General features: G+C 38.7%; 1 protein-coding gene and 1 long non-coding RNA gene across 3 annotated transcripts in view; both read left to right on the top strand.

Annotated features, from left to right (window-relative positions):
* The window catches only part of LOC145425643 (uncharacterized), a 96,878-nt gene that overhangs the window by 65,907 nt on the left and 16,488 nt on the right, over window positions 1-14,483 (top strand). The gene's annotated exons all lie outside the window — the stretch shown is intronic.
* Window positions 281-13,858, top strand: LOC145425640 (uncharacterized). 2 transcript variants are annotated; one of them, XM_080298850.1, is made up of 7 exons: window positions 281-1,372; window positions 1,452-1,697; window positions 1,784-1,957; window positions 5,661-5,747; window positions 6,634-6,720; window positions 10,009-10,071; window positions 12,439-13,858. In XM_080298850.1, exons 1-7 carry the CDS (start codon window positions 1,351-1,353, stop codon window positions 12,471-12,473), a joined length of 714 nt encoding a protein of 237 aa, XP_080154976.1. In that variant the 5' UTR covers window positions 281-1,350; the 3' UTR covers window positions 12,474-13,858. The 2 variants fall into 2 exon arrangements, with proteins under 2 accessions (XP_080154976.1, XP_080154977.1); XM_080298851.1 differs by lacking the exon at window positions 6,634-6,720 and having other exon boundaries at window positions 284-1,372.

Below are 14,483 nucleotides of genomic sequence, written 5' to 3'. Positions count from 1 at the left end.
TGAAGGAATCATCTCTGCTGCTTCTGTTTTGTAAGTAAAAAACTTCTTTTTAACTTCTATACTTTCACTGTGTGTTGTCTTAATGACTGATGATCAAGGTGAAGACAAAAAATAAATCAGGAAAATCGAAGTTAGAAACAACTTGAGGACAAACTGCAGATCTGAAAACTGAACATCTTTTTTTTTTAACATGCAAATTTTCAAATTCATTTATTATTATCATCAAAATAGAAATGTCAAAGTTTATCTTGTTTACGTTACCAGACCTGCAGCCTCTGATCCAGCATCCACACTGCTCTGCCTTCTGCAGCCCTTCACCGCTTCAGTACTTCAGCTCAGGCCTGAACCCTATTCCATTTAGCTGCTCTGCTCTGGCTTGTCTGTTTATTCGGTCTGATTAAATCCCCACTCTTTGGACTCTGTGTTCAGTTCAGCTATGGTTCCCCTACTGCAAACCAGCACTGACTCACCAACTCCAAAGGCCAAAGCACCCCAAAACTCAACAGCAGTTTCATACTTGCAGAAAAGCTCAATACCTTCTTGCTCAGTTTGAGACCACCCCTCCTCCACTCTCCCTTCCCCAGCACGTCATGAAGTGTTTTGAGCGGATTCTTTCTCAGGACATCAGAGACTGTCTAACCCTATCCCTTGACCCCCACCAGTTTTCCTACAGAGCAAATCGGTCCATAGAGGATGCCATCACCCTTCACAGACCACTAAGCTATCTCGAGAACAGGAAAATCTTTGTGAGGATGCTCTTTGTGAACTGCAGCTCAGTTTTCAACATCATAATCCCAGATATCCACCAAGCTGAACCACTTTGACCTGCTCCTGGATTAAATATTTCCTCAGCAACACACACACACACACAAACACTTTCAATTTCTCCTGCTTTTGATTCTTATTCCTGCTGTTTTCCTATTTATATTTTATTCTGGCACAGTTAGTGTGGAACATACATAATGTTGTTGTACATGTAAAATGAAAATAAATGGCTATTCTATTCTATTCTTGGATATGTATTTTTTGTTCTCATTATAAAATAACTGACTGTAAGTGCAATTTCTTTTAGTTGTGATCTCTCTTCTGTCCTGCAAAGAAAACCAAGCTCGTCTGACTGTGAGTCCCAGCAGTTCTCAGTTCTTTCAATATGACATTGTGTCTCTGAGCTGTGAGGAGGACAACAGCTCTGCTGGATGGACTCTGAGGAGAAACACAAGCAAACAACAGAGGACTCAGTGTGGAAGAGATGGGTTTGGGCAACCAGCTGGTTCCTCATGCACTATCACCCTTTTCCCATTGGACAGTGGAGTTTACTGGTGTGAGTCCAGAGAGGGTGCCATCAGTAACATGGTTAACCTGACAGTCGCTGGTAAGCTGAGTGTGTGGAGTTAGTGTTGATGAAGCTGTGTGTAAATGGATGAAATGCTGTAGTTTGTCTCTGTGTTGAGGTGGATCAGTGATCCTGCAGAGTCCTGTCCTCCCTGTGATGGAGGGAGATGACGTCACTCTGCTCTGTAAAACAAAGACCACTCCCTCCAACCTCCCAGCTGCTTTCTATAAAGATGGCTCCCTCATCAGGAAGCAGCCTACAGGTCACATGACCATCCAGCATGTTTCCAGGTCTGATGAAGGCCTCTACAAGTGTGACATCAGCGGTCATGGAGAGTCTCCATCCAGCTGGATCACTGTCACAGGTGACACACTCACCTGTCTGTGTTTCTGCAAGTTTCAACATTCACAATGTGACGACAACTTAATGACTGTGTTTGCTTTGTTTTAGAGAGAAACACCACCACACCTCCACCTACATCCACACCTCCACCTACATCTGCACCTTCATCACACTCTCCCACTATTCTCTCTGTGTTGTCATCTGTTGGATCAGTCTGTATTGTGATTCTACTGGTGTTACTGGTTCTGTTGGTGAGACAACATGTTGGGAGGAAACCTGAAGGTGAGACTCAGACTTCTGGATTTCTGCCTTTTGAAAATTTTGTAAATTTTTTTATCGTTATAATTTCAAAACATGCTGAACTGTTTTTTTTTTTTTGTTTGTTTTTCGGCACATTTGAGTGAAAAAGTGGAGATGACAATCACATACAGTCATCTTAAAATATCACAACAACAGCCAGTCAAATAGAGCAAGGGTAGTGTTTTATGTTTGTGTCTAGACATAGACAGTATAATTATATGTAAGTTTAAAACCTTTATTAAAAGGACTGTTTTAAGGCTAGGTCTTCTTTTAGTATCTAAAGTGTTTCACACAAACAACATTTTTTACTAACATTCAGTGGTTTTTTTTAAGTCAGCACATGTTCTTCAGTTTCACAATTAACATTTAAAAAGCGAATCCCTTAAATATATATGCACTATGTACACTTGTATTTCACAGACACAGACAGCTGACAATTTGTGTACACAAACTCACAGATAAAATCCTAGAATTTCACTCACCAAAACTGAACCCAACTTCATACATGTTATGTTTGTACTCGTAATTTCACAGCAGTCATAATATTTGTCAGAGAATTCTGTTAAAAATGCCCCCAAAAGGCAGCAAAAATGGTCCAAGGATCGAATTCAGGGACTCCAGATGAAGCCTAGAAGACAGCCCCCTGTTTTAATATAATTCAAACAGGAGAGCTATATAAATAAATAAATAATTATTATTCCCTGTGAAGTTATCAATTTGGGTTTAACCCACAACTGTATAGGTGTTGTCTGAATAGCAGTGGTGTTCACCTTGGGGTGTCGGTCAGAAAACACAGGACGCACAAATAATGTTATTCTATCTTTACTGTGATTCTTTAGCACAGCACAGTACAGCAGCACAGTAATGTAACATATAAGCCTGTATCTGTAAGCTTGTGGTTGCACAAAAGTTGTTATGAAGAGTGTAATTAGCTATACACACCGAAACTGTTTTTTGCAACAGGCTATATGAGTCTTTGGGAACTATCTTGCTTTTGCATCTATGGCCATACAAGTCATTTTTGACACTATAATGTTTTGTTTTTTTTGTTTTTTTTCTGGGTGCTGTGTTAGGAGTACTTCCTTCCTAACTGGCTGGTTAACAGCCTTTTCTATTAACCCTTTCCCTTCTTTGGAGGACCCTGTAGTGACAAAAACTGCTTTTAAAAGCTCTTTAAGGCTAGCTGGGATGTAACAAGTATAGTGGCTAAACTATCTTACTACACCTTGAACTTATGCTTACAAACTAACTTGTAAAAGGAGTGCAGCCTTGTTTTAGACCAGTTGCAAGCAAAGAGATTTCATTGGGCAATATAATGTCAGTAATGAAAATTAATCAATGGGCTGCTTTTAGTCCTTGTATGGCCAGTGCACAGTAGCCCTTCAATTGATCCATCGGCCCAAAGTGCATCACCATACCACACATTTGCCAAATTTACCAATTCAACACTGAGCTCTACATGTTGGCTAATCTTAAACTCTTATACTTTGCACCTACATTAACATACAGCATAAATAAATTACTATATTTATATAGTATATTAGATTCAATTTGTTTCAATGACAACTTTTTGAAAACCTTTAAAGTTAAAAAAATCCATAAATCTTCAGACTTTAGTTGTTGCGTGTTTGTAGTTGATAGTTGACCCTGAAGGTTGCTCTTTGGATGCTTGTTTTTCAGCCTGTGGTTAATTAACAGAAGTTAACAGCTCTGTGGTTGTCCAGTTTGCTGTTTGTCATAAAAACACTTCAGCTGCACATGCTTACCTCAGGGCTGTTAAGAAAAAGAAAAAAGGAAAAAAATGGAAATGGAAATGTAAACAAATATTCGGTATGTGAGAGCAAACAGCAAAAGCATAGAGGACTGTCTTCAAAATGGATTTTCTTTTAGCCCTCAAAAAAAGTTTACAAAGACAGGATTCAAAAACACAATTAGCAGGCCCATAAAATAGATCAGCTAAATATAATTCTAACCCAAAAAAAAAACTTCCAAAAACTTAACCAAAAAAATAATAGTGGTGGGCGGATCGATCCAAATATCGATTGTATCGGTATCGGATCAATACTAGCCTGCTGAGATCGATTCTTTACTTTAACTTCTCTCAGCAAAGAGGTAACAGCCAGGTCGCTGGACTTGCCGCTCCTGTGTTAGCGCAGAGCAGGCACACTCTCCCTCACCCCCTCTTGTGTTTAGATGTTGCCCTGTCACTCGACGTGACTTAAACACTTTGGGGGTTGTTAAGTTGTTTATCATTTATATTTTCACCAGTTTTTGTTGTTGAGAATTTTAATTGTAATTTTTAGAGTTTCTCAATAGTAGGCCTACTTCTTTTAATTTGTTTGCAGGTTTGCGTCCACTTTTTATTCAAGATTTTTATTAAAAAAATAGAACTAAACCACCACAGCAGACCCAATGGCATTTTCGTGCTTCGCAGCATCATTTATTCTTACAATAACCACACAATTTCTGTAATAGTACATTCAGAGGCTCTGTTGGCTGTACACATAACCACCAACAACACAGCAGAGCACAGGTTTTAAGCCGACGAGGCGTGATTGTAGATGTCATGCAGGTGAGTCCATCTCACCTGCACGTCATCACAGAACACGCCTAACCCGCCACATATACCCCCTTCCCCCTACTGAGGCCAGAGAGCCTTTAATAGTGAAATTAGCCTTTATGATTCACATTCTCAGTTATCCTCTTCTTCTTTGGAAAGAACAGAGGTTACTACTTCTCTTATTTCCATCTTACCCTATCCCTAGCATCCTACCCTGACACACCAAACTTCTGAATATTTTCCTTCACTACATCCATGAATCTTATGTGTTTATCCTCTTTTTCTCCTGCTTGGCTCCATCTTCAACATCTTTTGTCAAACATATCCACCATTCCTCCTCTACACATGTTCAAACAATCTCAGACCTCTCTCATTTATTTTTGGCTGCAAACCACCCAATATCAGAAAACAGCCCTGATGGAATTTTTTTTTTTTTTGTAGTTCATAGAGTTATTGTTTTAAAAATAACATAATATTCACCTTTGGTTCTAGATTCTAGTTGCAGTTTTGTGCGTATGTTGCTGCATAGTGGGAAGTCTTCATGAGCCAGTTGCAAAAAGGAGCTGCACAATTCTAGCATTCATTCTAAACATATCAAATTCCACTTACTGTCAATATTATGTGAATATAAGACTGGTGAGTGTTCAAACCAGAAATCAGTCTTTAATTTTAACACACTAAGATTACCTCACATTAACACCTACAGCCCAATAAGAATTGTCATTTAACTAGACATACAAATCTTAGAACATTAATAGTTTTGAATATTTTAAACTTTGCATGCAAAACCACAGCAGCTATCTCCCTGTTGTTTCTTCCGAACTCATGTGTGTAGATAAAGAATAGCTTGTTACCACAGTGGTGATGATAGTATCAATATAGTCTGACAAAGTCTGTGTTTTTATTCTGCTGTTAATCATGGAAAACCCCAAAAAGGACAAATTTTGGTGTTTCTCTCTAACAAATAAGATTACCACAGAGTGTCTGAAACCTGCTGAGTCTTCTCATAGTGATACATGGGAAATAATAAGTCCTTTTTTTAAAACACAAAGCATGTATACTTTCTGTACTTTTATAAACATCACTAACTTCTGTCATGTTTTCTGTATGTGTTTTATTGTGCAGAGTGTGCTCCAGCTACAATCTACACATTGGTGGAAAGAGACAGCATGAGTTGTGGACAAACAGACATCAGACCAAACAGGCGCAGAGGTACAGCTGCACTTTATTCAAAGGAAATCAAGTCTACTTCTTTGGATGTGTAGCTTAGCTTACATAAGAAATGAGGCAGCTCCATGAGGGATGGTAAAAAAAATTATACAAAACAAGAGACTCATTGAATGCTCTTTATTAGTTGCGGAGATGACATTAGGCCTTTCCATTAAATCCTCTTTAAAGTAAATGAACCTCATGTGTTGTCTGCCTGTCAAATTGTCTTTCAACAACAGAAATAGTTTTGCAGTTTAAGACCTGTGAAACCACAGCAGCTTGTTGTTTCCACTGAACTGATGTGTGATGTGAAAAGACATGTTACACCACAGTACTGATAGGGACCAAACAGTCTATTCAAAAGTAGGATGAGACATTATTAGTTATTACCAAACAGGCAAGACAATTTTTCTGACGTATGTTAGATAATTATGTAATGGACTCATGGTCACAGTTTTTGTATAAAACATGAGAATAGAACTTTTAAATGACTCTTTCTCCATTAAATAGACACAGTGTCGATAAAGTTCATGGAAACCTGCATGAAAATCATTCAGTAAAATTTAGATTTATAATGCATATTTTCTGTATGACTGAGTGCTGATGATAGTGTGCATATAGCGTGACAAAGTGTGGGTCTACGTGGTACTTTGCAGTAAAATGTGTTCTCTTCTGGTGTCAAAGAGGAATCACCAGAAACAACAGGTGGGTGTTTGACTGAAACAGATAAAGCAACCACAGGGCTTCTAGGCAGTTTCTAAGAAATCTTTTCATGATGCTACCTGGGAAATAATAACTCTTTTTTTTGACACACATCCTGAATACTGACTGGTTTTTTTTATAAGCTTCACTATCAGCACTGATGACCTTTGTATGGTTTATTGTGCAGATTGTGATCCAGCTACAGTCTACTCATCAGTGAGAGCAGACAATATCAGTTGTGGACAAACAGACATCAGACCAAACAGGCCCAGAGGTACAGCTGCTCTTTAATCAGTGAAAAGGAATCAAGTGTACTTCCCAAAGTGTTGAACTGTTCACCTAAAAATTAATGTGAGCTAGAAAGCATCAGTAGTCAAAGTTACTCGTGTTATTTAATCGTGAAGATCTTTACACACAGGACAAGTACAATTTGTGCAAAGAAAATGCTACAAGTCTTTAAGTGAGCTCCATGCTTTAATCAGTAATCACTGGATGGTAAATATTTGTATAGAACAAGAAAATAATTTAATATGGCGCCCCACAAGACACACAGACTCAAAAAAAATGTTAAGATCCTGCAAAGGTTTTTAAGTCCATGAATATCCAGGTCAGTACTGAGACCTTGGAATCTCCAACCTTCCTTTCATATCAAAAATCCTTGAAAGAGTAGTTGTCAAACAGCTAAGAGATCATCTGCAGAGGAATGACTTATTTGAAGAGTTTCAGTCAGGTTTCAGAGCTCATCACAGCACAGAAACAGCTTTAGTGAAGGTTACAAATGATCTTCTTATGGCCTCTGACAGTGGACTCATCTCTGTGCTTGTCCTGCTAGACCTTAGTGCAGCGTTCAATACTGTCGACCATAATATCCTATTAGAGCGATTAGAACATGCTGTAGGTATTACAGGTACTGCACTGCAGTGGTTTGTATCATATCTATCTAATAGACTCCAATTTGTTCATGTAAATGGAGAGTCCTCTTCACACACTGAGGTTCACTATGGAGTTCCACAGGGTCCAGTGCTAGGACCAATTCTGTTTACATTATACATGCTTCCCTTAGGCCAGGGGTTGGCAACCTGCGGCTCTTTAGTCCTTGTACTGCGGCTCCGGGTGGTTTGGGAAAATAAATTAGAAGTATTTAGCTGAAGTGTATTTTATTTGTGTTTAGTTTTTTTTTTTTTTTAACTTGTAGTTCTAATTTGGAAGATTATTGTGATATTGAAATATAAAATAAAATAATTTTATTATTTTTTCATCGCTCAAAATAAGCGTCACACTTGCAGAAGCCGGTATACCCGCCGAAACGCCGTGCATTTATCGAGACTTTCAACCCCAGGTAGGTTAATTATGGACCTTCGGATCCACATTATGTCAGCAGCTGTTCTCCACCGTGAACTATGTTAAAAACAAACACCGCTCACGCCTCCCAGATGACAGCTTACAGTCCTGCGTAAAGATAAAAGTGACTTCGTACAGCCCCGATCTGCAGACGCTGTGCGCAGAGGTTCGGGACCATAAGTCTTATTGTAAACATGTCACGACAGACCCGACGATGTTTCCATGAACACGCTTTTCAGCATCTCTTTATTGACCACTTTTCACACACAGTTGCTGTATGCATACAATGGGCTGTAGCTTTTCAGCTCACAGCCCGACAACACAAGAGCATAGAGAGCACAGACTTTAAGGCGGCGACAAGTGATTGCGGGTGCCGCTCAGGTGCGTCCGCCTCCCCTGCAGCGGCGCTGCAAACCACGCCTGGCCACACACATTAACCAGGTAAAATACATATTTAGGCAGAATTTTGCAAATATCTTTTTTTTTTTTTTTAGCAGCATAGAGCTTTTTTTTCTAATTATTTTTTAAAAGTCAGGTCAGGACTCCAAAAGCCCAAAGGCGATAAAAGGGTGGCAAGGTTGAAACTGACTGGAACAACAAAATTCTCCATGATAACAGGATTGTTGTCAGAACTCTTTGTACCTCCTTCTGTGTTGATCGAAGATTGTTGACTTTTGCTTAACCGGGTGAAGGGACACGTTCTCTCGGTTGAACACGGAACACACACGCACACACACACACACATACACATGTACACTGACACAGACCTACACTCACCCCCCACCCCCACCAAACGCCTTCGAAGCTCATGTCTTCTATGTTGTGAGGTGTGATGATTCATGTGCTGAGGCGTTTTTTTCTGTTCTCAAACTGATCTCCCTTGTGTCCTTTATTTAACTGAAAATGGTTTAACACACAGGACATGTACAATTTTGTGCAAATGTTGAACAACCTATTCTTAATGTGGTTCACTCACCGCATAATTACACAGCATGAACTTGTAGTATTTAATTTTTCAGATCAGGTTGACTGTACTTGTAGCTTAGAACTTTCACCGGTTGTGAATATGCATACGTACGTATACGTAAAAAGTAAAATAACAGTGTTTTGCCTCAGACACACAACTAGTATCTAAAGTCCTTTAAAGTCAACATCAGGTGAACAGTTTAGTTTGAAACCATTGAAATGGTCTCTGACAATTTTTAAATATGCATTCAGATCTCTGCCTCCATAGAAATACATGCATTACGAGGCCTGGCTCACACTGAGCACTATGGCAGCTGCCTCAAGGCTTTGTTATAGAAACAAGAAGTCTGTACATGTGTTTATCTACATCCTCTTTCATTTAGGGGGCTTTTTTTGTTGTTGTTGTTTTTCAACTCTGAGCTCAATTCTATTCAAAGCAAAAAATAAGGAACTGCCAGGTAATATTCAGAGTATGTTTTTTGAAAGAAGTAAGTTATATTTTAAGGGGTTTTTGTAACTTCAAAACAGGGAAGGTACGTACTACAAGAAAAAGCTTTTGTGTTTCTGTTCATGGAGTGAAACTATGGAACAGTCTGAATATGGAATTGAAGCAATGTCCAAACATAAAAGTTATAAAAATATGATCTTCTCAATCTATAAAGAAAGGGAAAATATTGAAATGAAGTGAATGTCTCTATTTAAAATTTTTCATGATGTGATATTATAGTATATATTATATCAGAAATCTTCTCACTATTGTTATTACAGATTATATCACTAATGAAGCTGACTAAATATTAACTGATAACTTATAGCAAAGGGGTGGGATTAAATAAGTGTGTACTTCTCCCGTTCAACATGTAACTGACTCAGACCAGAAGCAATGTTGAAATGTATTGACTTTTGCATCTTATTTTTTTTCTCTCTTATTTTCTTTACTAAATGTGCCTGTATATTGTTTACATGTTTGAAATAAATTAACTAACTAACTAATTAACTAACTAACCAGAGAGGCACTATTTCCTCCCAGCAAAGTCTAGTTTAGTTTACCAAAGAAAATGCTTATAAGGTCTTTCAGTGAGCTGTAATCACTGGATGTTGAATATTTGTAAAGAACAAGAAAACAGAACTATTTAAGGCTCTTAAATAGACAGCAAGAGATAAGTCTTTTAACACACATCCTGTATACTGACAGTATATTATAAGTATATTATAAGATTCACTATCTGACCTCCGTATGTGTTTTATTGTGCAGAGTGTGATCCAGCTACAGTCTACTCATCAGTGAGAAGAGACAGCAGACCAAACAGGCGCAGAGGTACAGCTGCTCTTTATCCAAAGAAACGTCTACTTCTTTAGCTTACATAAGAAAATGAGCAAGCTCCATAAGGCATGATAAAAAAATTATACAAAAAGAGAACACATGACGTTTCAAAGGCTCTTCATAAGTTTCACAGATGACATCAGGCCTTTAAGACATGTAAAACCATAGCAGCTATTTTCTTTACTTGTTTCCACTGCAATAATGTGTGATGCTAAAAAGACATTTTAAGACAACAGTGCTGATAGGGACCAAAAAAGCCCAGAGGTACAGTTGCTGTTAGGATGCCTGGGTCGTTGACCCAGGGTTTTTGAGTTTATTATATTATTTATCATTTCTAGTCTTTGGTTTCTTTGAGTTCTGTCTTATGGTTTATGTCTCTGTCTTCTCTAGTTGCTCTGTCTCCCCTGTCAGCTGTAACCCCTTGTCTAGTTCGCGTCTCTGTGTATCCTTAGTTGCTATATCCCCGTGTCCAGTCAGTGTCTGTGTCTGCCCTGGTCCCACGTCTCTGTTCCCTCTGTTGCAGTGCATGCGTGTGAGTCTGTGTCTTTAGTTCAGTCTGTGTCATGTTTCCTGTTTTATTTTGAAGGTCCTTGTCTGATGTTAATGTGTCTGGTTTTGCTTCCCCTTGTCTCGTTAGCCCTGATTTGCCCCAGCTGTGTTTCCCTCCTGTTACCCATTCCCTGATTGCTCCCTCTGTGTATTTAAGCCCTGTGTTTCTCTGTGTCTGTGTCGTGATCTACCCTTATCTAGCTCTGTGTTTTGGCTGCCCGTGTAAGTTATTTGGATTCTTACTTTTGTTCTGTTTGAGTTCAGCATTAAAGCTGTTTCAGTTTACGTTTGTCTCTGGAGTCTGCACCTTGGGTCCTTTTCCTGCCTGCACACAGCCGTCACATAACAGTTGCTCTTTATATAGCAAACAGCATAAATAAGGTCAAGCACCAGTATAAATGAGGACAGGGCTATGGTACTATCACAGTTAACATGCACAGCAACCAGTGTGGTGATGATGAACTAGGATTAATTGATTTTTAATTCTAATACATGATGGAATTTGTCTCTCATTTAATTCTCATTTTCCATCTTCACTGTGTTAACATGTTTATATTAGCCTCAACATAGCGCCGTGGCTAGCTACCAGACTGCATTGTAGGTACAGTAGCTAGACTGACTTCACTAAACCTCGGAATTAAGTAAATTTTGTAATTTATTAGTTCTTGTTTTAGGTGTTTTTTCTTTTTTTTCTTTTTTTTGTTGTTGTTGTGTTGTTGTTTTTTTCGTTTTGTTTTTTTTTTGTTAAATACTTTAGACAGGGCATTGCATATAAGCCAAACCTCACAAATCATCATTGTCTGGATGTTAAACTTTATCGTAACACGTGGGTGAACAACCACGCTGATCGCTTTACTGATGCTGAAAGAATTCGGATTAATGGGAAGCATTAACTAAAGCAGTGGTGGGGGAACTCCAGGCCTCGAGGGCCGGTGTCCTGTAGGTTTTAGATCTCACCCTGGGTCAGCACACCTGAATCAAACGATTAGTTCATTACCAGCTTCTGGAGAACTACAAGACATGTTGAGGAGGTAATTTAGTCATTTAAATCAGCTGTGTTAGATCAAGGACACATCTAAAACCTGCAGGGACACCCTTGAGGCCCCTGCTATAAAGTGTTTTTTTTTGTTTTGTTTTGTTTTGTTTTGTTTTGGGAACTGAAGGAAAATCTGTACTTTATGGTCACCAAAAAGGTGACTAAATCTCTTGCTGTGGGTAAGTTAATTTTCTGAACGATTAAGTTGAAGATAAATTGTCAATGGTCTCATTGTTATTAACAGCACATAACAATATAAGAAATGAAGCTGAGGCCAGGCTCTCAGGGTTTATGCTCATATTTAATGGGTTGTTAGACCAATGTTAGCATTCAGTGTGAGCACAGGAAGTGGTGTGAACTTTGTGAAACGGTTTGAAGTGAAGGCATGTGAAAGTATAAAACCACAGGCTGCCAAAAAGGAAGCGAGAGTTCACTGCCTACTCATTCTTCACTCTTTGGTCAGTTGCAGCTTTTTTGCTACTTCATTTAAAGATTTGTATTCAAGCTGGTCAGAATAAACCATTTTCAGATTTTTGCTTTCATTTCTGTAAGTTTGAACTGAACGCAAACACTGAACACTGTCCTGTTCTGTACATTAGCAGCAGCATCTACTGCAACACAAACCAAACTCTCTTTCACACTAAAGCCTTATTTGTGACAGTTTGGCTGTAAGACTTCTTTGTTCTTTGTTTCCTCGCTAAAGATCTGCCCCTGAATAACCTTTACATTATTTGAACTGTGACTGGTCTCTTATTGTTTGAACTGTGTGTTTTCAGAGTTTCCATCTGACCAAAATGGCATCTACTCATGAAGTAATGCACCAGTCCAACCACTGGAATCCTGTTGCTGGTTCTACACAAGCGCTCAGACTAGTAGACCTTCATTATAAAACAGATTTGCATATATTATGTTTGATCTTTTCATTAAACATACTCATATAACACATATTATAACTAAGATGTCAATGTAATGTAATGCAGTGTATGGAGGACACTCAGTAACTCGCAGGACGGTGCTGTCCTCCCCACAGCAGTGATCTCTGCAGGAAACTTTGGTCTCACTTGTTCTTCTTGTGCGGCTCTGTGGGTTTCACAAATATCACTGAAGGAAAATGTGAGTCGTTGTGGCTGATTAACATGCAGCTCTCATCGGAGCAGATCTAAATAAAACCATAACTGCAGATTAAAAGCAGCATGAGCATCATTGGAAACTTTTAAAACTTACAGAGTTTTAAAAGAGAAGGAGACAAATCTCAGTTCATATGGTCCAGCCGAGCTTCAACTGAATGAGTGTTTATCAATGTGGTATTTGCCTGTGAACACATTTATACCATCTGCAATGTTTGTGTTTATGTACAGGGGAGCAGGAACAGTGTCACTAAGTTATTGTAACGGTATCTATAAATCAATAAAAAGATAACTTTTTATTAACTGATGGATACAAAACGGTGTGAAATTGTTAAATAACCAATAAGAGTGTCTTTATGTATCATGTGATCTCATATGCAAACTGGCAAGGTGCCAGTGTCTCAGAGCAGCATGTTTTTATATTAAAGTGCCCTCTAGTGGCCACAGTGACACTCATTAGTTTCCCTTCAGTAAACTTCAGAGAACTACATTTCCAGGGTTTGAGGACAGTTTACAGATGTAAACTTCATAATATAAAATGTAACATCTGACAGCTGACGTTCTGTAAACAGCCAGTAATGCAGGGCTTTTTTTTTTTTCATTGCAATACCTAAGTAACCACTGGCACATCTTAATGTGACTATATAGCATGTGCTTTTATGATGAAATGAGTGAATTCCAGGGGTGGACTGGTATTCTGGCATACCAGGCATTTTCTGAGTGGGCCGGTGCACTTTAGGGCTGCTGCTAGCACCAGCTGTAAGTTTGACCTTTAGTGGATTTTTAAAGCATAGTTTTAACTCTGCTTGCACAATGATAGGAGCTGTTCAGGTTTGTTGATTGAACATCTTGTTTCTTGTAACGTAGCTGCATTCTGTTTGTTATTGTAGGCATGGCAGTGAATATCCTTGCTCCTTGTCGCATTCTCCCTCATGGCGGTGTCACTTGTCACTCCTTGTTCTGTGGTGTTTTGGGGGGGAAAGAATTAGATTTTTGGAGTATTTTCTCCTGACCTGTATTGTTGTGTATTTAGTAAGATCTCTTTAATAAATCGGGTTTTGAGCTTGTACGTCTTCTGAGTCCTGCATCTTGGATCACCCTCCTGCGTTCCACAAAGAATGACCTTGACAAAATGCCGTGCTATGACAAAATCAGTTTTACAATTCCAAAATGTCTAATTCCAATTCTAAGATACAGTTTGGTATGGAAACAGTATTTTAACTTTGTGTATCCTACATCATTAATGCAGTTCTCTCAGCTCTCCCTGAACAATATGATGACAATTTCAACGCCCTGTCCCAAGGAACAGCAGCAATGTGCAGAATGGATGTAATTACTTAAACCTGGAACAATTTATACAGTAGAGTGCTGGACATTGATGATGAGCACATCACTCACCTGCTGCAGTTATTAAACCTGATTATTTGCAAAATGTTTCTCCAGCTATTTTTGTTGCATCTGTCCCAACTCTTTTGAGATATGTTGCTGTCATCAAATTCATAATGAGCTCATGTTTCTTTTCTTAAAATTAGGGATGCACTGATACTGATACTGTATCAGGGGCAAATCCCGTAAAATGCGATACCATGAACCAACTTATTTCATGAATCAGAGGGTAGCCTGTACTTTCTTTTGGAATTTTGACATGTCGCTAGGGGGTTAGGCGAGGGAGACTGGTAGCTGTAGCTATGCTA

Source organism: Astatotilapia calliptera, chromosome 3 (assembly GCF_964374335.1).
Source record: "Astatotilapia calliptera chromosome 3, fAstCal68.1, whole genome shotgun sequence".
NCBI classification, from domain to species: Eukaryota; Metazoa; Chordata; class Actinopteri; order Cichliformes; family Cichlidae; genus Astatotilapia; species Astatotilapia calliptera.
Note: the sequence above shows the minus strand (reverse complement) of the source record. Positions and strands in the feature narration are given on the sequence as shown.

Bases quoted from the DNA above. Each gene is read 5' to 3' on its own strand.
- LOC145425640 (XM_080298850.1), top strand. From the start codon at position 1,351: ATGGTTAACCTGACAGTCGCTG. The intron at 6,721-10,008 runs GTACAGCTGCTC...TTTATTGTGCAG, and splicing joins CAGACCAAACAGGCCCAGAG to AGTGTGATCCAGCTACAGTC. The intron at 10,072-12,438 runs GTACAGCTGCTC...GTGTGTTTTCAG, and splicing joins CAGACCAAACAGGCGCAGAG to AGTTTCCATCTGACCAAAAT.